At 39.0% G+C, this 24,475-nt stretch overlaps 2 protein-coding genes across 4 annotated transcripts in view; both read right to left on the minus strand.

Annotated features, from left to right (window-relative positions):
• Positions 1 to 15,497, minus strand: part of bmpr1bb (bone morphogenetic protein receptor, type IBb) — a 49,223-nt gene extending 33,726 nt beyond the window's left edge. The window contains exons 1-3 of one of the 3 annotated variants that reach the window (XM_055154053.1): positions 15,330 to 15,497; positions 13,056 to 13,122; positions 8,621 to 8,794 (exon numbers count right to left, since the gene is read on the minus strand). The gene's annotated coding sequence lies outside the window, so the exon portion shown is untranslated. The remainder of the gene's footprint in view (positions 1 to 8,620; positions 8,795 to 13,055; positions 13,123 to 15,329) is intronic. The other 2 variants (XM_055154054.1, XM_020925308.2) reach the window with 2 other exon arrangements.
• Positions 15,498 to 15,945: 448 nt separating this feature from the next.
• pdlim5b (PDZ and LIM domain 5b) overlaps positions 15,946 to 24,475 on the minus strand; it is a 30,317-nt gene continuing 21,787 nt past the window's right edge. The window contains exons 6-13 of the mRNA XM_020925239.2: positions 23,933 to 24,087; positions 23,460 to 23,487; positions 20,664 to 20,809; positions 17,432 to 17,612; positions 17,144 to 17,324; positions 16,946 to 17,066; positions 16,762 to 16,877; positions 15,946 to 16,650 (exon numbers count right to left, since the gene is read on the minus strand). Of these exons, the coding sequence (XP_020780898.1) occupies positions 16,561 to 16,650; positions 16,762 to 16,877; positions 16,946 to 17,066; positions 17,144 to 17,324; positions 17,432 to 17,612; positions 20,664 to 20,809; positions 23,460 to 23,487; positions 23,933 to 24,087 (1,018 nt within the window). The 3' untranslated portion in view covers positions 15,946 to 16,560. The remainder of the gene's footprint in view (positions 16,651 to 16,761; positions 16,878 to 16,945; positions 17,067 to 17,143; positions 17,325 to 17,431; positions 17,613 to 20,663; positions 20,810 to 23,459; positions 23,488 to 23,932; positions 24,088 to 24,475) is intronic.

Raw genomic sequence — 24,475 nt, forward strand, 5'->3', positions numbered from 1 at the left:
TATCTCTAGATGGGGAACACACATCTGCCACATCTGTCAACAGCACATCATGAGAGCGCCAATACCAGAGAGGGAATAGAGGCGGAGGTGGCACAGAGGTCAGCCTGCTGTGTGTGTGTGGGGGGGCACCCATGGGAGTCAAAGCCACAGCTCGAAACCTTACACCCATGATGTCACTGTCAGAACACAAAGGCTACCAGCACTCGCAATAGTGTCTGCAGTACCACACAATCAGTGCTATTAATTGTGTTTACAGTGGAACAGCTGTCCTGGATTACAGTTAACACTTGACCTACAGTAAAGGACGTGGTGAAGAGGAGAGAGAGATGTTAGAGAAGATTTAACTCGTATTAAAGATTGATTCCAAAAAAAACACAGGGCCTCTTTTTACTTCCTTCCTTTAAACCCTGTACATTCTGTAGAACACCTATAATTACTGTTGAGCACATCACTACCTTTTTTTTTTTTTTTTTAGGGGAATAAGGCAAGGCAAGTTTATTTGTATAGCACATTTCATACACAAAGTAATTCAAGTTTATACTTACCTTAGTGGTACCGTAGAATTTTCTTAACACAAGTAATGGGGAAATAATATTAATTTGTTGAAATAATAATGCCTTGAATTTGAAATTGTATGTATGGAAACCCAAAGCATTATTCATTCAGCCCAATCTCAATGGTGGTAAGCTACCATTGTTCCCACAGCTGCTCTCGGGCAGACTGACAAAAGAGAGGCTGTCAAACTGTGCCATCAGCCCCTACAAACTATAAACTCACCAACTCACAAACAGGCAAGTGGGTTAAGTGTCTTGCCCAAGGATACTTTCTGGTTAGTGTATGAGTGCTGTAACTATACTGAGCAACTGCTTCTCTCGGTGTTGCAGTCTCTCATCCAGTACCTGGCTCAGCCCTGTTTGGCTTCCGAGACGAGATGAGATCGGACATTCTAATGGTTCGGTCATTCTATGGTACGGTCTGATATTGTGATATTATCAACAGCAGTGTAATATTAGCAATGTTAGAGGCTATTGCTACGTGCAAAATGCTCCAGTTACAGTAAACATGTGGACCTCTCCTCTCCTACAGGCACATCAATTTCTACTGAAGGACGTAGGGCTTGTTTAATCTATTAGCTGTGGAGAAATTGCCGTAGTACTAAGGCAAGTCCCTCCATTACTTTCTTAGCTAATTGATTTGAAAACATTTCTTTCACCACCTTGGTGCTACACCGAATAACAATGTCTGCAATAATTTAGCTTTAACCCATCTCCCTTAGGGTTCAGCTGTAACATTGCATTAATCAAAAGCCAGCTCAGTCTCAGGTTATGAAGTAATATATAATGAAAATTCCAAGGGGCATACATTCAAATTTCATGGACAAACTGCATTATTTCCGTAGCGGATTTGTGTTGTCATTAAGTGTAACATGTGTGAAGCATTAGCACAAGGTTGCCTCAGGATGGACATGACTGCAGGATTCGTGTTTATATTTGAGAAGAACGCAGACGCACACTACTTCCTCCAGACCCGAGCTTACCAGGAACAGGGTAAAGTGTCACACAAATGTCAGAGTGGTCTAATAAACAACATCTATCACTTCCCCCAGGATTTTAATCAGGAGTTTATACTTTGTTCTGATCTGTGAAGCTTCTATCTGAAGGCTCTGTGAAAAGGAATGTAAACACATGAGAGGCAAATAGAAGAGCAATACTGGGTTTGGGAATTCAAATTTCAAGTCAATTGTTTTAACCTATTATAATGAGTTATCTCAGAACAAATACATTGCATGCGGCAAATTGTGTTGTTGTTTTTTTTAAGTTTTATTTTTGTATTAAAAATATTTTTTCAATAGATATAGCTATATGAGTGGTTAGATTTACCTTGACATACTGTATGTTGTCACCTTTTGTTTCTTATCTGCTGTTCTTTGCAAATGTGGGTGTCATTGGGACCATCGATTCAAGTCAAGAAAAGGTTAACCTGTCCTATACCTACTTTTTTTCAAAATAAAAATAAACATAATAGCGCTCCAATTTGGACAAAGGAGAGAGAGTGCATTTATAGCAAAGGCTTGAAAGGCTGAGAAGCAAAGTAGAACTGTTGTGATTGACAGATAGTGAACAGCAGGTGAAATTTAGTCCTGACTGAACTTATGTCTCAATAAAAACATACATTCCCTTCTTCTGTTATAAACCTCTCCTTCATGGACATCGGACCTGGTTAGGATTTGACACTTTTCAAACAGATGTATGTCTCGGGCCAATTTGTGCCCATTTGTTTCTCCATCTCCCTGCACAGTCTGACCACGCTGCTCTCCACACAGACAGCATTAACCCTGTGATCAAAGCCCGCCACATTCCCTACTGCTGATTCTCCTCTCAGGTCCCACGTTAACATCACACATGAGAACTCCATCAAACAGCCCACAGAACATTCATTTGCCATGCTGGATCGATTCACACACATATCCACGGTGACTGGGTTGGGGCCTCTAGACAGTTGGCCCGGGCCTGGCTCTAATACACACAGACAGTGGGTGAAGAAAGGATTGGTCGCAGTGGGACGACTCGTCAGATCACCAGAGCTTTGACAACATCAGGACAGAGATGAACTTCTCCTGCACCGAGGCCAAGACTAGACAAATGAAGCCAGATTGTGTTTCTGTGCAAACGGATCAAGATGGAGGACACCCCAGGAATGCTGCCATCAAAGAAGAGTCATTGTAGGCCACAGTGAGGGCAGTTTACATAAAGATAATGGCTGTAATTTTATGTTAACTGCTTAAGTGTGTGAATAATTAGGAAAATAGACAAAAGAAAATAGGTAAGAAAAAAATGCACACTTGCACGAATTGGATAGTAATTTTCATGTAATAAAAGTTATTGCTGTTTGTAAACACACTATCCATGTACTCATGGTCATTAGAACTATCTAATTCAACAAAATAAAAAGTATTGGCACTCTGCAATCATATCATGCTGGGAATTTTCTGCATGTATATCTATAGCGGAATATTCAGCAGCTACCATAGTGACACAATGTAAAGACACATAGCAAAAAAATAATAATAAGATCTTTAAGTCTGAAAAAATGAGTGTTCATAGTAATGTTTAGGTGTTTGATTTTCAACAAAAAAGCTAAAAAAGTGACTAACTGAAAAACTGTTAGGTGATGCTACTTTGTGACTATAATGGGACTATAAATTGGCTCCCCTGTTGTAGTTTTATCCAAGTCCGTTCTTTTGGTCAGATTGTGTTTAAATAAATATCATATTAAATTATTGTTATGTTGCTGTCCTGATGTTTAAATTCAATTATGCTTTTAGTTGTGATTCATAGTGATCACTGTCAATCTCTTATCTCTTACATGCATCCAAGCAGGGTAAGTGTTTTCACATTAGCTTCCAGGACTGGGTACTAGGCTGCAAAATCACACAAGACAAAGGTAGGGATGACATTTGGAATGATCTAAAAATTAAAGAATTTTAAAATAAAAGTAAATAAATAAAAGAAGCCAGGACAAAATATTTGCTTCAACCAGGTCCACAGTTCAAGTCATAATTTAAAGACCAGCGCTTTTGCTGTGATCTTTGAAATAAAATATCTTTGGTGATATAATCAAAGTAACTCATAACTCTTGGAGCATAACATATATCCTATTTTCATAAATGAGCATGTAGACTCAGGGGGGCTCTGTATGTTTACACAGACAGTCCATGATCCCAGTAAAAATCCTATGGGCCCCGTTACACCCCCGCGCCCCTCACCATATACCCTTCCCTCCCTCCAGTGAATCTTAACCCTGACCCAGGTTCAATTTTAGGGACTCAAACTTTAGCCTGGCCCCTCAGGACAGTCTGTCTCCCTGTGTGCTCTGTTTGGGTTTCTTCATCCCCAATTCACTGGCTGCACTTACAAACTTAGAGGCTGCTATGAGAACATTCCCACTGAACATATAGGAGATGTTTGTGGTGATCCGCACAGCTTAAAAACTCATAAAACAACTGGAACTCAGGCAGCACCAACAGGTTCTGACCTACAACCCAAAACCTGTAAGTCCAAGAAAACAGAGCCAAGTGGAGTGTCTGAACAAACACAGCAGCAAAAATGTCCAACATCTACAACCAGGAATAGTCAATGTAACCAATACCCTGTCTGTAACTAACTTTTATGTGTACAGAGCATAGCCTTTTATAATATTTTATATTTAGCAACAAAAAGTTAAGATAAGAAATATAAGGTTTGCAAATTAAATTCAAATTAAAATACTTAAAAGCTACTGGGAGCGAGTTAGAGGAACTACATTGTTTGGCAGGATACATAGAGATTTAAGAGATGGTTACTAATGGATTATTAAAATGCATCAAAACTATTTAGTTGCTTTTATAGATCTATTTTGTACCACCAATTTTGGATAAAAAATCTGTTCAAGCCATTGTTTTTGTAAATGTAAGATATTGTCCAAAGTAGGGATACACCAATCCAATACTGGTATCAGATATCAGCAGTGATACTGACATTTTTACTAGATATTGGCTTCGAAATATGGGTTCAGATGATATCATGATTGAACATATAAACTGATATAATAAAACTGACCAAAGAGGGCCCAAAAAGTCTCACAATGTTAGAATTTTTATGTATACAAGGTTGCTTCGTCGGTACTATATAACACATTTGAATCAGTTGTGTCTCATTTTTGTTTAGTTGAAAGGAAATAAATGCTGTTTTCAGTCTCTGCACTGGTATGGGTTGGTATTGGGTATCGGCAGATACTTAAAGCTGTAGTATCAGAACTGAAAAATCTAGATCAGCACATCCCTAGAAGATTGTAGTTACCAATTGTAGTAATTTCTCTTTTTGCTTTTGCGCTACAGTGTGCCGGTCCATGTGTCTGTGTGGTGAGGGGTGAGTTTTTCCATGCCCTCAGCTGTCCAGGTATGTGAAATGAAATCTTGAGTTGTGTTTTGAAAACCCTGGGAGTTCCAGTCATTTTCACATTTGAGGACTCAACCCCCTCTTCTCGCCACTCTGCTCTCACCAATGGTCTGCCCAAAATTACTTACTGTGCAATTTAAAGTGCTTTGCAAAAAAGTTAAATAAATACCACCTTTTAACTGCAGAAGGGGGAACACCCACCATCTTGACCATTTTCTGTCCTGGAGCTGAAACAGAACTTAATTGTAAGAATCCTAAGTGAGAGCCGCCCAGCATGCGAACTCAAAATTAAGTATTCGGGAGTTTAAGTTTTAATCAGGAAACCGAAGAAGCCACAAAATGTTGGCGACACAGACAAAAGTTCCTTATCTGCTTTGACTGCGAGTCTTGTGCTCACATTATTAATTAAAGTGGTCTTTAGGATGACTACAAGAGGGGTACTGTACTGGATCTAGCAGCATGGGGGGACAGGAGCAACTAACAGCCAAAAGGAGGCACATTTGTAGTAAAAATGTTTCTCAAATTCCAAAACAAAATGTAGTCTGCCACTCAAAATGACATGCACTTATTGTACTTTGGTCTTTAAAGCAGATGAGTGACAGGGCATATTCACAGCCCACTTGATCCTTCAGCGATGTGTTGACAGAAGATGACAGAGCTGGCACAGAATTCAGGCAGACCACAGATAAGAGCTCCAATCACAGCCTGCCAAAATATTCTTTTAGGAGCGAGAACTGACTTTTGAATGCAACTTGGCAATCAACAGATGAAGATATTTCAAACTGAGAATGAGATGTTTTAGTGAGCAAAGAGCATGTATGCATTCTCAAAATTATGGTTTCATTCTGAATAGTATGCTTTCAAAAGATTGTTTCATGTAGTTCAGGATCTTTGTGAGATAAAGGGCTAAGTGGAAGGGCAAACAGTTCCGTACATTCTTCAGTCATGGTTCAATATCAGACAGGACTTTTAATATGAATGGCAAACATCTTTTTTTTTTGATAATCTGAGCCTAGACATTGGCATTTTTCAAATTCTAAAACATGATGATGGCATAGTTCCAAGGGGCAAGAGACAGTTTTTCTTATTAATTACATGAGAACCGTCGAAGTGTATTTTGATTCCTGACCTAGTCGCCGGAGAGACATGAAATTGAGCAGAGGCACTAGGTGGCGCCACTCTGGCTAAGAACTCAGTATATTACAACAAAAAACTGCATTTTAACAATATTCATTTTATCTGCCCCATCTGTATTAAATATTATTGGCCTGTAGATTGCTGGGATGTCATCTGAAACCCAGCAACACTATAACATTGTGATTAGATGTACAGTGTTTACTGGATCAATAGCAGAAAGTTTTACATTAAAAGGGATAGGGATAGGAATAGGCTGCCGTTGGATGCTCAATATAGTTATGTTTGTACATCCGCACTAGTTTGCCTCATACCACCCCCAAGCCAACATAAACATGAACAGGAAGACGTATTTCAAAGATCAATACAAAAAACATTACATCAGATCAGAGCCCACATTGGTAAAAGAGCAGCTCCGGTTGATACTATTCAGAATGTGTAGTAAAACTAAGAAGCATTTGACCGGTCAAAACCCTGATCCTAGAAATGCTAATCGGTGAGTTGTGGCATTCCAGTGTACTTATATGTAGCAGCTCATGTGTGACAGCAGCCTCAGTGCAGCCCATTAACAGCTGTTACTTCTCTGGACACCTGCAATAACAGTGGGGCGTGTAGCAGGTTAGTTACCCTCCACTCTTCTCCACTTTTGTAACCTGACCCTGTTCCTCCATCCACAGATGAGAAGGTCGGCCTGCCTGGACTGGACACAAGCCGTAACTAAAGGAGAGGCTTTTAAGTGCAGCAGGAGGATAGATGACTGATTGGTGTGGAATAATCGTTTTCCCAGTACATGATGATGTGAGAAGCAGAACGGAGCTTACCCTGAGCCCTTGATAAATGCAGTATACATAATATATAGTTTAAAGATCAGAGCTTCATCAATAGCTGGTGATTGTATGATGTATATCAGGCTTAAGGTACTTGTGTTGCTACCAAATGTTTAAAAATAATGTTAAGTTATTTAACCCATTGAGGTAAGTGATTTATTACAAATCCAGAAATATAGTTTTAATTGTATTTTCTTGCTAGAGCTTGTTATATGTGGAATTTCTTGTGCTTACTGCACAGTACAATTGAATTTCCTTCCTTTCAGGGATCAGATTCTTCAGAAATAACCCAGGCAGGTAAGCTTAATATACCAATAAAGCTAAAATGGCTAAAATATATTATCCATGGTACTGATTCAAGTCTGTTGACTGTTGAGTTAGCTACATGCAAAATTGCTGCACAAAGCAGATATAGTACACAGTTTTAATCACTACATTCAAAAATAAATATTTAATTCGGTGTCCTCCTATTACAGACAGTTGTTATCATAGTTTTCCCATTTGGTCAGCTGTGGCTAGACATAATGCAAATCTCAGTCCAATCTGTAACTTCTCTTTCACTGACGTCATCATGTCTCTCTGCAATAGTAGGAAGTACAAGAGTCCAGTAACTTAAGCACAACTACAAACACTACTGTCGAGGTCACTGTCGGCTCACAGCCAATCAGGACTGGAGACTCCATTCCCATCTGAATTATGATATTTTTAAATTGCCATGAAAAGAATGAACAACTCCAATAGGGATAAATTATATTTTTCCCAAACCGCAATGGGAAATAGTGAAAAATAAACAAAAATGTATAAGAGCCTGGAAAATTATGACAGCTTCAGAAAGTACGGCAGCGGTAGACCAAGGGTTTGAGTAAGAATATGATGGATGGATAGAGTTAATTGTATTTGACAACTACCGTGTGTTCACATGCAACTCCTCAGCAACATGATGGTGACTCACCCTCTCTTAGCTTCAGTCATTTATTTAATCCAAGTCATCAATTGATGTAACAACTTTATGTTTTTAATGGCGTAGCGGAGGTTTGCGGAGAGTTTAATTTAAAATATTTAAAAAACGTACTCCACCTAAATTATATTATTACCTTCAACCAAGGATCTGGGGTACAGTTTTAAAATCCATCAGAGTCTATTAAATTTTCCATATATCATGCATACAATTTTCACCAGAATACATTGCCAGAAGAACACAATTTAACAGTTCAAAATATTAACAACTGCTTCAATATATCACTTCTCATATTAAACCAGACTGAATCCTATCCTATTCACATGCGATACAGTAAAGACCAAAATTGTATTAGGGTACTTAAAGTGATTCTACATGAAATCCATGTCCAATGCCAAATATCTTTACTACTGATGTAAAAAACTGATGTAAAAATGAAAACAAATTTAACAAGCATTTGTGTCCTATACAAAAGCTTGCTCTTGACTCAAGGAATGCTGAAGGTGTACTTGTGTGTGTCACTCTCAAATGAACGTGCTGGGTAGAACCCATCTGAGTAAGGTGGAAAAACTGAACTAAACTTAACAGAGCTTGAGTTTAAAACAGCTGAAAATACATCTGACTGCACCAAAAACTAAGCTGTCCCTCTAGACCCCTTCAAACTCCTACTGCACGTAATTCTCTGTTCCTATTTTCTTCAGGATGTTAGCAAGTCTGCAATTAAGCAATTAGCATTTCAGCAACAAGCGCTGCGGCAGACTCACCTGATAGTGATCTATGCGAAGCCAGCTCCTTTCTCACTGCAGCGTCATCATCATCATCATCATCATTATCATCCTGCCGCTTGTCTATCACATCACAAAGCTCCCCTGTCAGCGTGTTTCCACGGAGACCGCCTCAAGGGTTCGGCTCCCGGTGCCCTTTGACCTCTCCAAAGTCTACATGAAGAAGAGAAAACGGCACATATGAGAACCATTTCAGGTCTGTCATCGCAAACACAGGGACCCAGTGAAAAGGAATAACATTAACAAGGCCAAAATTGGTATCATCTGTTCCCCCAGCTCTTCTGAGTGGCACAGGCTGTCAGTAGTTATTTAGTGGACAGGCGTGAGGTTCAAATACGGTGCATACAGTAGAAGAGACATGGATATGATTGAGAACAAAGCAGGTGAAGGTTTGAAATGTCAACAGAAATCAGAATGATGTGTTTGGACTTAGTGTGGTGGAACTGTGGAAAACATTTTTGAACTGGGAATGGTCGATAATCAGAGGTAATATTCATATCAGTGTTATCAAAAGGTTTTCCACATATCAGTATAGATATGATATTTAAAATTTGGCCAGCGTTTTTCAAAGGCACTCCTGTATCTGTGTGCAAGTTTCTTTTCTTGTTTATCAGTGCATGAGATCAGTGTCTTTTTAAACAGATTAGTGGGTCAGTAGCATTAGAAGAGCAATTAGGCTCAAATGTAGCTGTATGTTAGCACAATCAAGCAATACTTTATTGGTGAAAACCTAGGAGAAATGAGTGCATCAGTGGGTCAACAGAGTAATCTACAGGTGCTCAGCAAGTATGTGGCCAAAAGGTATTTTAAATACAAATACAGTTCATTTACCAGTGTTACCACAATGATGTGTGTACTGTCAAATAGACAATAGAGACACTCTGTTGCTTGAAAAATGTAAAGTGAACAAAACATACATTTGTGGACCATGCTTATAGCCAGTAGTTCTAGAAGTCTTGATATCAGTATCAACAAATATTTTTCAGTTTTTGGTCACAGCAGCAAGACAAATATTGGATAACGTATTGTCTGGAAAAATCCATACTGGGCAGACCATCCTGATTCTGAACATATATAGAAAGGTTATAAAATATAAATTGGGAGCCTTAAGCTAATATTTGATCAGGCAGAAAAAGTCTGAAGTGAGGGGGATAGTTGAAGCAGGTGAGTGTGTCTGGGTGGTCTGGACCTGTCGTTTCTTAATAAACCTTGGATTTCGGACATAATTATAGGCTGACATCTAACCTACCACTGCAGCGCCACACATGAGCAGCGGGAGTGAAATCACTGAGCTGAGACTGTGCTGTGATTGTGCAAACATATAGAGGTGTTAGAATTGAAAAAGTGCAAATAAAAAAAGAAAACAACATGTCGACATGACCAAGTAAAATTATCCTGAAATTAACATCCTAAAATTTTATTTTTATTTATGTCTCTTTTAATAAACAAAATATTAAGATGCTATTTGGACATACCACTACACGCACCTGCCACAATTACTGGTGGTGAGAGATTGTCAGTTTTGTTTGTTTTTTTAATAATACTGTGGATTCTGAACTGCGTTTCTATCAAAACCATAATTGACTTTCACAGCAATGTGTGCTACAGTAGCTTGTCTGTTGGACTGGACCAAGCAGGCCACCCGGTGTGAATCCTCTGCACAGCCTGTTCACCCTGTATCCTTCTTTGGACCACCTTCGAATAGATACTGACCACTGCAGATTGGGAGCTCTCAACAAAAACTGCTGTTTTTATGATACTCCCAGATGTCTAATCTGTAAACGTGCCTATTTTACTGTCACATTTAAGGACAAAATTTTCACTTGAACATACAAATGATAAGTTTAATAGTCAGCAAGTCTACAATTATTTCAGTTGAACAGAGATTTTAAAAACATTTTGAAACCAAATAAAGGTCGAAATGTACAAAAAAATTTTTAAGAAAGTATATGATTCCTAATATTTTTACTCATTTTGGAATTTGGTTTGAGAATACTGCTGTTTTAGTTATGTTAAGTTTGTGCATGTATACTAGAGTCTGTACAGTACAGATAGCATTAATCAAAAAAAAGATTGTGATTCATTTTAGTAGCTGCACACCATTTAGCCCAGCCACAAACAGATGAAAGATAAAAAGGTAGGCTACCTGTTGCTCCACCTGTCAGAAGATTTTTTTCAACCCAAAATCTTATGTTACATGTAAATGTCATATTCTAAAGCCTCACATGATTTGAACAAAGCGCAGTCCTTGAGAAACTCTGCACCAGGCTCTCCATGTTATTTTGGCATATTGACTAAATCCCCTCTTTGTACATCTGTCCTTTCATTTCTCACACATTTGGTGCAGCAGCACAGCACACACTCCAGTCGCATACAGCTGTCTTTTATTTGGGCCGATCCAGCCGCACATGGCCATACAGTGTGAACTTTAACACACAGATTCCACACATTCTTTACTGGTGCGAGTTTCTCTTGTGTCCTAACCAGCGTTCGTCTCAAACCCATTAACCGTGCAGCAATGGGTTCTTCAAAAATACCTCTAACAATTGTCTAAAATGGATTCCCATATTCCCACATTCCCAAATTCCCATATCTCTATATCAGTCCATCCCAGACATAAATGAGGAATTGTGCTGGCTTGCAGTCAGCTTGTTTATGATGGCTCCTGTAGTGGCTTGCTCATGGTTCAAGATAGATGGAATGCTAATTAAACTACACTGCAATTATAAAAAAAAAAAAAAAAAAAAAAAAAAAAAAAAAGGTCTGATGAAATCATGTGGAAAGAGATGAGGCAAGCATATCTCGCAGGCAAGAGGATTCAGATTTAACATTCATTTGAAAAAAAAAAATAATTTTGAAGAACTAATTGATTTAGTTTAGTTAGGTTTAGTTTAGTCAGTTTAGTTTACTGTTGAGGATTACTTGGTGTTAATGTTACCTAATCGACCATATCAAAGATCAAGCCTTTTCTAAGCTACTTCTCTGGGAGTTTGTATATTGTATGTTGTAATGTGGTTGCAATCCAGTTACTTATCAAAACAGGTCCGAAAAGTTAAATAATAATAATGCATAATGCATAATAATGCAATGACTTACATACTTAAGTTTTACTTATATTTTCTTATTATTGATTTACTGCAATTTGGGCATACTGAGTTACACATATTTAACAGGTCCAGAATGTTGTGTGTTCTTTCCCTCTAGGATTAGAAAAGTCATTCTCAGAAGTATTGGTTAGGTGAAACAAGATCCCCAGAGAGTGTCTATAGTTTACAACAGTCTCTATCAGATACTGGGCTCATTAATTAACAACACTCCAGACAAGTAGAAAGCATCAGTCAGATAAAAAATGGATCCCGCCATGGTCCTGTGGAGGCTTATTTTACATAGACATCTTTATGCTGAGCAGAAAGTCAATTAGCTGGGCACTTTGGAGACAAACTGCTGGCGAGACGGCATCTCTAAACACATGCACACACAGACACAGACACATGCACACACACAGACACACACAGCTGAATGCACAGCCTGCTACAGGGGAATTAACACTTGATCTGTACTAATCAATATTGCTTTTTGTACGGAGTCCCGTCTCTGTATTTGAATCATCAATTTTAACTAATGAAAGTAGATTGTGTGTGTATTCTCTTTACGTCACAGGTGTGTAAAATTGTATATATCTGTGCATACCTTTATTTTCAGTTGAATGAAATATATCTTGTGTGGTAATATTTTATATATCATACATTATCATTAAATATATTAAAGATGCACTATATCACTTTTCTGGTGATCAGGAACGCCAACTTTCTGCCTCTATGGCAAGATTATTAAATTTACTATTAAACTTATTTTGTTTTGGATTTATCCAATTACAAGCAATTCAATTGCTCAAAAACATGTATTGTTAATGTGAGAGTGGTCATCTCGCCACAGATCTAACTTGGCCTGGTGGTGGTGCCTGTCTTCATAAAGATATAATGCTATATTGGGAAACACCCCTCTTCCCCAGAAAATATTTGGTGGAATTTTGAAGCAGAATATATTGCTTCAGAGAAATATTGCGATAAATTATATTACTGAAACAACTTTATGCCATTGACACAAAGCAGGATAATCCCAGTGAACCGTATCATACTGTTAACTAATAATTAGTGATAGAAGTTATTTATTCAGCCCTCTACATCTTAAATCATACATTATAATGTAAAATGGCAAAAGGAAATTGTACACAATAAATATAAATATACTGAATGATAAATAGATATAGTAATAATCATGACAGGCCGACCAGAAAAGTTCCTTAAGTTGCTTATCGACACTCAATTGACATGTGAATGAAATCTACTTTTTATCAGATCTGTAGGTGGATGTTATTTTGTCATGGCCTGATCAATGTTTAAGTAGGACTTACCATAAAAAGTCAGAAGAACAGAACTAGAAGGCATTGTGACACCCAATCTTCTCATTCTCATTCATCCCTAAAAATCAAAATACATCATTAAGACGATAACGATACAACTCAAAATAAAAGCTGCTTTCGCTTAAAATGGTCCTCCCCTCATCTCAGATTGTCTAAGCCTATTATCTCATCATCCTTTCCTCTAATAACAGGAAATAGGCAGCTGACCTTCCAGACATGTGTAGAGCACCTCACAGCTTTAAATGATTTCAGTGTCTTGCATTTGTCACCGATTAGCGACTGTATGTAGATTAAACAAGGAGCTGGGTATCTCAACTTAAAATCCCTCTTCCTGTTCAGTTCATTGATGAAGCCAGTGGCCTCTGTGTAGTTAGCAGCTGTTTGTAAGTGGAACAAGACCACATGCACACAACCTGAACTGATTACAACAAGAGGAGATCGAAAGGAAATTGGCACATACCCAAACATGATCTGTTTCTTAATTCCCTTTGGTTTTCTGCATTTGGGTTCGCCACAACAGATTTGATGGATTTAACATCAGATGTCCTTTTTGACCTCCCTATGTATTTACCCAAACTTTGGGTTTGTACACTAGCTTGTTTATGTACTAAGGTCTGTAGAGTAAAAGAGAGAGGGTCAGTCATATTGTACTTATATTACCAAGAAACCTAATCTGTGGCCCAAACCATGACTACATGAGCTAGCCTGGTGACTGGTCTGTTAATAACTTCAGTATTTTAAATACAGAAACAGTGGAGGAACTGGCTGAATGAATGATGGATGAATGGCATTGCACTGCAAATCCATCTGGGATGTTGCTCTATGTCTTATGAGAGAAAAGTCATGAAAACAAAGGCTTGTCTGGAAAAGTCATTCCAGCAGCAGCAGCAGACCTGACAGTCCATCCCTAACATCTCTGGGCCTCCATCTTGCTTCACTCTGACACTGGCATCACATTTCACTGTGAACCCTAGAGCCAGTGTGTTGTGATAAACACTAGTGCGTATTCTTCTCCCCTGCACCACCATTGTAGAAAAGTGTTCTATCCACTCAGACATACCTGTCTGGTCCCCACATACCACCACTATTAGGTTTGTTTAAGAGCATATTGCTGCACTGCTCTCATTGGCTGAAGTCACTTCCTGTAATTAAACCAGTGGAATCTAATGTTGAAGGGTCCCTGTTAAGGCTAAGACCACAACCAATGCCAAGAGGCATAAGCTTGTTGTAAGACCTTCCACCCACCTACCCACCCCCCACCCCCCCAAACATCTATCCAGTTTAACTTAACTAATAACTATTGTTTCTCCAACTAACTAAATATATAAAGACCAATACAGTAATCAGCAATTATAAGTGTGCAATAGTGAAACACATTTGAGCTTCTGTAGTCAAGTTTAAAGCAGCTTCATTGTACATGCCTTGCCCATGGTGTAGTGCAGTGACAGGCATAGGTCTGCTGCCAGGGCTGGCATAGAGTCTGGCCAGAGTCTGGCCCAGAGTCTGCCTCTGAGTGTGTCGAAAGTGACTCTGCCCTGGTTCAATGGGCTCAGTGTTGGTGGGCCACACAGCTGCAGAGGTGTCCTGGCCTAGAACAGCATAACAGAGTGAGGTGTGCCTGTGGACACGGAGATGTACCTGTGGACAGAGAGACGGGCTTGTGGACAAGGGGATGCTTGGACAAACAGAAGGAACAGTGATGGGGAGGACCTCCTCTCTGAGTTCACTGTGGTTTTGTCTGCTCTTCAGCCGTCACTCATATATTGCTCTTGACCTCTTGCCACAACACACTGCCTCTGTAGACCACTGCCAGATGTGGAAAGTAACACACTCACTATTCACTTTGTTGGTACAGCTTCCAGATTTACTTGGCAATAAAACGACAGAACTAAGTTTTTGGAAACAATAACCAACTGAGCAGTATACAGATTATAAGGAATCAGAAAATAGGTTACCAAATACAAAATAACTGATGCGACAATGATGATGGAGCGAATTGTAGTGGATGAAGGCTTCCCTCGCTGATAAGCATCACCATCATCTCACTGTCCCCTTGCTCCGGTAAAACCGCGGGTTCCCACTACTGTAACACAACACAAACATGCCCGTCTCTAATCAGCTGCAGCACGCACAGCAAATGAGTTTGGTCTCCGTAAATGTACGACTTGATAGGCTAATCACAACCGCAAGACGAGTGCTGCTCCTCGAACTCCGCTCACACACACGAGCCCTCAGCCACATTCCGACAAAATAAAGTCAACTTACCCACTTCCTCTTGTTGAGACACTCGAAAAGTTCCCAGCTTGTCTCGATTCCTAGCGTAGTGTCTTGAATCGCATGAGTTGCATCGTGTAGTTCTAGTTTCCCAAAGTGTAATAGCCCGGGCAGTTTGAGGCTGGACTAATGTGTCGTCTGCGCGCACAGCTCCCACCTCCGACGCCTTGGAGAAGTGCAGACGAGGGCGCTCGGCTGAACATTATAGACTTCATGCACTCACACCTGTGTCACTTATGCAAAATCAGGACATCACGCATGTCTCTAGCGTGTCATGCTAAACTATATAGGCCTATGCGTGTAAGTTGCAAGTGAAGAGGCGTATGCCCAATGGCTGTTGTTTCTGTCTGAGTCTCCAAGGAGATAACATTACTACACAGGTAAGTAATGCTTTTTGCTTCTTGTCTGACTGGTACAGATTTATAGCTCACAGAAACATTCAGGGCAGGGCTCTACAACTTAATAGGGGTTGATAAATCAATTATACACGCAACATTATCATTACCCAACTGTTACCCCAAGCTTTACAGTCTTGATAAACAGAATCTGAACAGTCAATATCCCCTTTTAAGCAATACACAGAACAAAAATTCTGTATTCCAGTGCATTGTGTTTTTGTTGCATTTATTGAAAATATAGAGAACAATGTTTCATTTAGAAATTTTACTTAGTTTGCAAATGTAAAAGAGAGCTGGGCCTGCGTCTGGAAAATGTACACTTTAACACGAACAGTGCTCAGGGTAGTCTTGGGAAAAATGCAATACCTTTAACATACAGTGTTATGTCAGTCAGCATAGTAGTACTATTTGAACCTCAATGGAATTTGTTTATTAATGCAAAATAAGTTTCATATTAACTAATACATCTACACACGTTTTCTTTTTACAAAATGGCTTGTGCAACATTATCTCCCACCATGTTCTTTCTCTTTTCAGCAATATCTAAATTATAACACCAAATGCACAATAACATTTAACATAAATTAAACATTAAACTAAAACTACCCCCCCAAAAAACACACAAAACAAATATTTAATACACATTATATTAATGGCACAACAGCAGCCATTAACAAACTACAAACAGAAGGTGCATACATACAAGTTTTGAAATGTACTGCTAACAAATTTTTTGTGGTGCTGCATATAAAAGCATTGTTAAACCATTAGTCTCCAATGTGGTGTGAATGACAGAATTGTATTACATTGTATCTGGCAGATGATTAGATGTTGACAGAGTGAGCGTGCGTCTTGCATAATGGCTTGTCTTTTTTGGAAAAGAACGGCTGGCCCTCCAGGGAAACACAGCAGACCTAGTGGAGAGAGACAAAGACATTTCATAGTTACACATAACTGTTGTCGTAGCAATAATGTTACAGGACTTTTTCCTAGAAGTTCAAGCTGGAAGTAAAGTTTGGACCTACTGTGCACACAAAGCAGGTGTCATGATAGGTAACTCCCAGTGCCTCTATAAACTTGTCCCCTGCCTCAATAGGGAAGTCACAGCCATGGCAGTTGTTCCCAAAGAGAGAGTAGTAGTCTGAGGAGAGAGAATTTTTCAACAAAATGGTCTTAAAATGACTGTCATCATTTCTTTTAGAATCTGACCTTGTTCACAGTATGGTTGTCCATCCTCCATGTGAAAAGCGTTGCCTCCGATTGGTTTATGACAGGCACTGCAGACAAAACATGATGCATGCCAAGTCTGCTTCAGCGCATTCACAATTTTCTGCAACAAAAAGTTCAGAAGAATTTGTATTAAACACAATATTTCCAGCTGGTAATGATTCAAATTTTGCCACATACCCCGAGAATCTTCTGCTGGCACTTAAAGCAGGTGGGAGCGAACATGGTCTCGTAGCAGTGCACGCAGTACAAGTTGCCCTTCTCCTCCACAAAGCCATTTTCTGCCAGGGAGGAGCGGCAGTGATCACAGTTGAATTCCTCAGGGTGCCATGACTTGCCCAGTGCCATGAGGAACGGCCCTCTTGGAAAACAAATCAGAGATACACAAGGCACAAGGCCATGTTGAACATTGGGTCCAGCTTGGCCAGTGTTCTAGTAGCTTGCTGGTGATTTTCCATTATGTGATACCTGATGATATTGCTGCACTTGTTGCACACAGGAGTTCTGGTGGCAGCTGGCATGTGTTCTGCCCGCTGCACCAGAGAGTCCAAGTCCTGTGGGTGAGGCTGTGGGGTGGGGCGGTCTGGACCTCTGGGTGCTGGACCAGTCACTTTGCCAAAAGAAGGAACAGGGCCACTCTTGGGAAAACCTGAACAAGAATAGGAATGGGTAAAGATGTGGTGTATGTGTAATAATGCACTGTACAAAAATTCTGATCCTAAGGAAGGTCTAATACCCAATGCCAATATTGATACCACAATAAAAATGAAAACACACTTTTCTTGGAAAATACAATGTACACTTTGCAACACAAAATTGTATTACTTTTTATTATAAGCATGTGGTCTTACACTTTGACAAGCGTATAATTGTGATCATACAAACACCTCACCATGCTGTTAAAAAATGCAATACAAAAGTAAAAAAAAAAAAAAAAATCTAACTCAGTGATAAATATTCAGTCAGAAATGTTCTATTAACACTGTCCACGCCCTTTTTCATCACAGTTGCTGAAAATACACTCAGCAAATAAATTTGTTCAGTTGGTGAATTCAGCCAATCCACAATAGCCTGACAAACAAACCAAAACCAGCCTAATAAAAACAGTGTTTGAGTCTTGTGACTATAGTCCAAGTTGGAGCATTGAAAACAGCTGGACAAGACGAAGCGCCCAGCCCATAGAGCAAGGATCAATTTTTCCCCCATTCAGAAAAACAACACATTCCCAGAGTCAGAGGACACACCTGGAAAAATAATCCCCCTCCTCCCATCTCCACACTGGGGAAGATGAACAGTTTTCATTTCTTTTTCTCAGACCAAAGATGTGTGCTGAATAGAGGTCAGTGGTGGCTGCCCCAAAGGAAATGCCTCAGTGTGGTGGGGGTGAGAGGGGGTCCAGGACAGAGACAGTATTGAGGGAGAGCCCCATTATCAAAGACTACTGGGGTCAAAGGATAAGTGCTCCTTAAATTTATTTGTAGCTGTGTGCAAACCAGACTGAATACACAGAGGTGGCACTAAGAAACACACTAGTGATGCAGTGCTGTGGATCAGATCATACACACAAAAAAGAAAGTAATGATAGAATGAAGAAATATTAACTGTCAACTATTGTGCATGCTATAAGGCACGAGACAACAGATTAAGAACCAATAGCATCATTATTATTATTACAGTTCCATATGTATTTTAGTTTATACTTTCATATTTGCAGAGCACACCAAGAAGTGTTTGCCTATGTTTGCCTGCATTGCTTGACAATCTTGTATCATAAAACCCAACCATAAGCACATTAGGAGTTTAGGTTTAGTCTTAATTGTTTGCTACTGAGAATGAAACAAACTCCACATCCCTGATTAGATACAGTTAAACATTTGCATTACTTTAAGTCTCCTGTAGGATGGACATATAAAGCCCAGTACAAGGCATCAGCACTTCTCCAAGGTTACAACCCCCTCTGAGGATAAACTAAAAATTCTAGATGATTCATCACCTGTGCGTTTTTATTCTCCTGGGCTATAAAAACATTTTAGCATAGCTCACATCTTTTCAATGTCAAACGTGACAATGATAAATGGAGGCAAATTGAATGGGGCCATATCACACAAAGCCAAAGTGTTAAAGCTGATTCATCAGACCGCAGAAGAGAGCAGACAAATCACTGATAAAATGGTGGTGGGGAAATTGCCTTGAATATTTGACACAACACAATGACAGTATGAAAATCAGCTGAAAGGGAAGTGTTTGCAATACAGACACCATTTCAAATATTTTGATTTGGTGTCACATGACTTAATCTCTGTGAAAGCTGCCTCAGCGTGGTGAAAGATGACAAACAGTTGGAGGGGCAAATTTCTCTAAACGAATCCGTTGGCAGAAGGCGAGATTGTGAGCACAGCCACATTAAGTAGGACAGCAGATGAAATGCACTTTTGTTAGTCTGTCAGTGCTGTGGAGCTGTGTGAGGAAGATAAGGAGCAAGAAGTCACGCTGCAGAAGGCAGCCAACTCAATCACAGCAGGACATCGCATTTCTCCAGCAGCTCTGTCTGTCTGAATTTGGCTAAATGGGAGGCAAAAGAAAAGGCATCCTATGACCAAATATTACTGCAGTGAATAAAGAGCCTGTTTATCACTTTACTTGTAACTGTGTCAATATAGCCCAGAGCTATGGCAATGACAAAGAATGTATTTTGCTTTTTCAATATTGGGATTCATATTTTGGATTCATTTGCAGAAAACCTTCTCAACTTAACTGTCATGCAGAAAGTGCACTATTGGCGCCTGTACATAGCCTCTCTCTACAACTGCACTTGTAATTGCCAATGATTTTATGTAAGTGTCAAGAAAGGTCAGTAATGGGGCATGAATTTACATTTAATGAGGGCCTCAATTTCTGTTTCAAAAAGTGAATGATTTCTGTACTATTTTGCAATTTAAAGGTCCAATTTATTTCTAAAAGGATGTATGACTGCTTAACAATCTTTTTTTTTTTTTTTTTTTTTTTTTTTTACCATTCTGTGGAACTTATGGCTGATTGAAAAGCACTTGGTCAAACATATTTGAGGTTTTTACTTTTTTTAAATGGGCAAATATGGCCAGAGCCTGGTCAAGGGTATGAAGAAAGAGGTTTCCTTTGTTGTAGTACATGCATAATAGGACTCACATTTGTTAATAGAATTTGTTAAACAAATCTCATTAGGACTTGTGTAGTTGTTTATTCATAGTTAAGTAGGTGATAAACCTACACATAATAAAAAATGGTCTACAGTGGACTTTTCTCTTTAAAAAGAAATGTGTTTTTCAAAGTCTGTAGTTTCACAAACACACACCAATCTGGTTAACAGATACTGAATCTATTCAGGAACGAATGGTGTACTTGTGTTTTACTATTACTAATAATGACCCCTAACCCAGAACTTTTTAGTAAATATTTGCTGTAATTGGTCGGAGGTCCCATAGCAGAACTTACAGACTTACAAAGCACCTTTCACACAAATAAAGCACTTAATTCTCAATTTCACAACCTGTTAAAGTAAGGAGATCCTGGAAAAAGCTATAATCTAAGCTCATTAACAAAATACCTCCTGTTTTTATAGCACTCACAAGTTCAGTGCTGAACCAGTATGACATTACAAGTAAAGGCCGCCCTCTGCTGGACAAAATTATAAACAACAGTTTAAAAAAAGCAATAAGCATACCTGCAGGAGAGGCAGTGTGGGATCCTGGGCTCTTGAATGTGGGAGCAGGAGCCGTGTTCCCATTCTTGGGTGAAGGTGCAGATTTGGAAAATGGTTTTGCTGCAGGTGATGTGTGGACAGCAGGAGTAACATTGTCAACCGATTCCCTGGTAGTAAAAAAGACAGCTTATCAAAACACTGCTGACATTTCTGAAGAGTCTTATCATCATACATTTGTTTGTCTATGTTTAGGATTCATTAAAATAAGAGAAATAAAATGTACAGTGATGCATGATTACAAACAATCTAAACAATTACAGGGTACATAAAATGAAAGGACATACACTGCTGGCCTATTTTCCATATGGCTGAGTAATTACTGCCATAAGGGAACAATTATGTGCTCTTATGCTTGCTATCTACCATACAATTTGCAATTCAATATGTCCCAAACTGTTGAGAAACATTCTTAATATAAAATGTTTTCAGGTATAACTTACAACTTTTAGGTCTTCATTTTTTTGAATCAACATTTGTTAAAACATGTTAACAGTTTAGGAATAATTCAAATTTTATACTAAATATGATGCACCAAATTAGACTTGGATGTAGCTCTACAACTTCTGATTCTGGCTGCTAGTAATACTTTCACTAGCTAGGACCACGCCAACAACGACATAGTGCGAAGAAGTTTATTGATAATGTACTAAGCGAGACAGAGATGGCTGGGTTGAGACTATGGGTGGGGGCTCCGTCTCAATCTACAATTGGCCCAGCTGGGACGGGACCCCCCCCTTGTAGGGGTCTTATGACTGAAAGACAAAATAGGGGATGGGAGGGTGGGGTCGAGTTCACCGAGACAAACTGGGATGATGGGAAAGGCTGCTACATATAGGCTTTTGGGAAATTAGAGGCGTGGTCGAGGTGAGTTGTGGTTCCCTGGTGAGAGGAGAGGGCGGCTGAGGCGTGGTCTTGCTCCTGAATCTCAGTTAATCGTATTAACTACATTTATGAACATAACAGAACTTTCATTTCATTTTTCATTTCATTTTACGCCATCCATGTATTCACCATCACCATCCACCTGTACTTGAAAAATCTCTTTTCTTCTTCTAAGTCAGTAGAATACTTGGACTACAAAGCACTCCTATGCATCATACTCGTGGGAGGCATTGGCATAAACGAGTGGTGCTTACCATTAAGAAGTTTTAAGCTACAAAGGAAATATCTCATCTTGTATTGTCTTCTATATTCTCTGATGACTTTGTCTCCCTTTTTTTTAACTGATAGGTGTTCTGCTTCAGCATTCTGACCTTCACTGCCTTCACACATAAAACAAATTTTTTAGATGTCGTTGATCTTCATTAAGTCAGAAGAAAGGCAGTTAGGGATTGAAAGTTGAAAGGAAAAGAAAACAAAGAAAAAGTTAAGCCTAAAATCAAAGATTTATTGTGTGAACACAAGAAAAGGTGAAGATAAATTTAACAAAGAAAGAATATAGGTATGATCAGGCACAGCATTAGATTAGACAGCTTGCATTTGACAAACACAAATGAGGAAAAACATTCTCAACACCTACATGTACAGTATAAAGAAATTGTAAACAAATTACAAAGACTAACATGAGTGAGTATACGAATTAAATAATATACCCAAATATTGTGTAGTGATTTAACTGCAATATCTTATAGCAACATCAAAAGTCTTGCAATAATTTAGTGCACTGTATAACAATAAATAGAATCACAAGCAGCTTTGCCTAAATACATGCTTTGTTTCAGTAGCATGCCAAAAAACAAGGGAATTATATAGATCATGGCTGACACCTTAGAGGAAAAAAATGCATTTCTAAAACACCTTTAACCTATCCTTAATATTACAATACATATTGAAAATATTAGTATTTATAGTAATAGTACTGTAGTATTGTAATGGTACTGTGACTGATATTGTATTGTGAGATTTGTTTTAGATCATTGGATATTTGTTGGTACAATTATGACTGACTGCTTTGCAAGTCATGGACAAACTAAATAAATGACATCTACTGTACATTGAGCACTCGGGCTGAGACGCCATGATGCCAGTCCCTCAGCTTGTTGTACTTGTGTCCTATCTCCTCTGGGTCCAGCTTGTTTGCTCTAACAAGGCACAAGAGAAAAGAAGAAGAAAAAAAGAGGACAGTTGCCATTAGGACATAGCAGAAATGTTGAAAAGATGGGAAAAGGAGGGGAAAAGGTTTCACAAGTATATATTGTAAAAATAAAGCAAAGTGAACTAGCTACATATCCAGGCAAAACTGAGATATGCAAATTAATATCAATATGACTGCATTTAATATGTTGACTGTGTAGTAACTTGTTTTTCCCTATAAAGCAAACAGCCAAAGGAATGATCAGTGTGTGTGTAGTACAAGCAGACAGGACATGCACCACTGTGGACATTATCCCCCAAACCACTAAATTATCCACTGCTCCTGGTGAATGACATGTGATTGGTTGAACATCTGCTACAGAGGGCACACTATGTTTACAGCAGATTAGGACAGAGAGGAGCAGTTAAAATCACTGGCTATGTTCGATGTGTGGCTCTACTGTCTTCCCCTCTGTGCAGTTTCTTCCAGTTAAGTCTTAAATGAAGCATAATGTGGCTGGACCAGAGCATAAGGAAATCAGCGTTTAACTATGAAATACAAGCCTGCACACTAGAGCTTTGTGAGCCAAATCAGAATGGGAAACCACAATATAAATGGAGTAAACGCCAATGTCTCCTGGAAATGTACACAACAAAACTGAAACATGAAACGCAAAGACTTACTTCTTTCCACTTGTCTCTGGGGTTTGCTCTGGAAAATAAAAAGCACTGATTAAAAAGTGATCAAAGGTTTAAAAAAAATTAATAACATCCTTCCAAATGAATTATTAAATCGCCAAACACATCCATTCAAAGTTAAACAGTAAAAGCTGTACTTTTCCACAGCTGGTTTAAACTGTTCTGGTTTAAGCATTGGGCCAAAACCAAATAGAGGGAAGCCACATCTCTCTTCACACTTCATCTTAATCTTCATCACTCCCTATAAATGTCATAATTGTTTTTGAAACAGACAGTGAACCAAAGACCACAAACTAACCATGCAATGATAGTACTACCCTCTCTGCATACTTAGCTGTCTTTACGTTTCCTATTAAAATGAACCAACCTTGAAATATGTAAACTTATCTAAGACACTAAGAAACTAAAAATATATAGATAGGACATGTATGTAACGTATTTGGGGTCACCATACTTACCATTCTCGGTGCCAGTCATTTGGGCCAGGATCCTGAAGGAGCGGGACTGAGAGGTGCCAGTGCGCGGGTGCCAGTCCTCAGTGTCCTCAATAATGCGTTTTTTACTGGCATCACTAAGAGGAGGGGTGTGGTTCATAGGAGGTTCTGTGGGTTTCCTGACAATACAAAACACATCCATTGCTCATTACCTTTTGGAATTAAAATGGACAGTAATGCCACAAACATTTCAAGCTATTTAGTGCTTTTCATAAAACTACCAGTGCATTTTAAAAGGACACGCCACACTGTGAGAGTATCAACCACATTTACCTCCTAGGCATAGTTGGAGGAGGAGTTCTGCAGACAACACACATAGGGTACATAGAGACATAGTTTAGTTTTACATAACTCCTTTCTATTCCACAAATAAAAGCATTGAACTAAGCAAAGTTAACTGGTCAAACATATCAGTCACATTCAGGCATTAACGTTCATTGTAAACTGTGATAATGCAGTAGTTAATAGTGACCACACTCCACCACAAGATGGAGCTAATGACTTCAC

The sequence above is a fragment of the Boleophthalmus pectinirostris genome, unplaced genomic scaffold (genome assembly GCF_026225935.1).
Source record: "Boleophthalmus pectinirostris isolate CB_2022bp ecotype Guang Dong unplaced genomic scaffold, ASM2622593v1 HiC_scaffold_18, whole genome shotgun sequence".
NCBI lineage: Eukaryota > Metazoa > Chordata > Actinopteri > Gobiiformes > Gobiidae > Boleophthalmus > Boleophthalmus pectinirostris.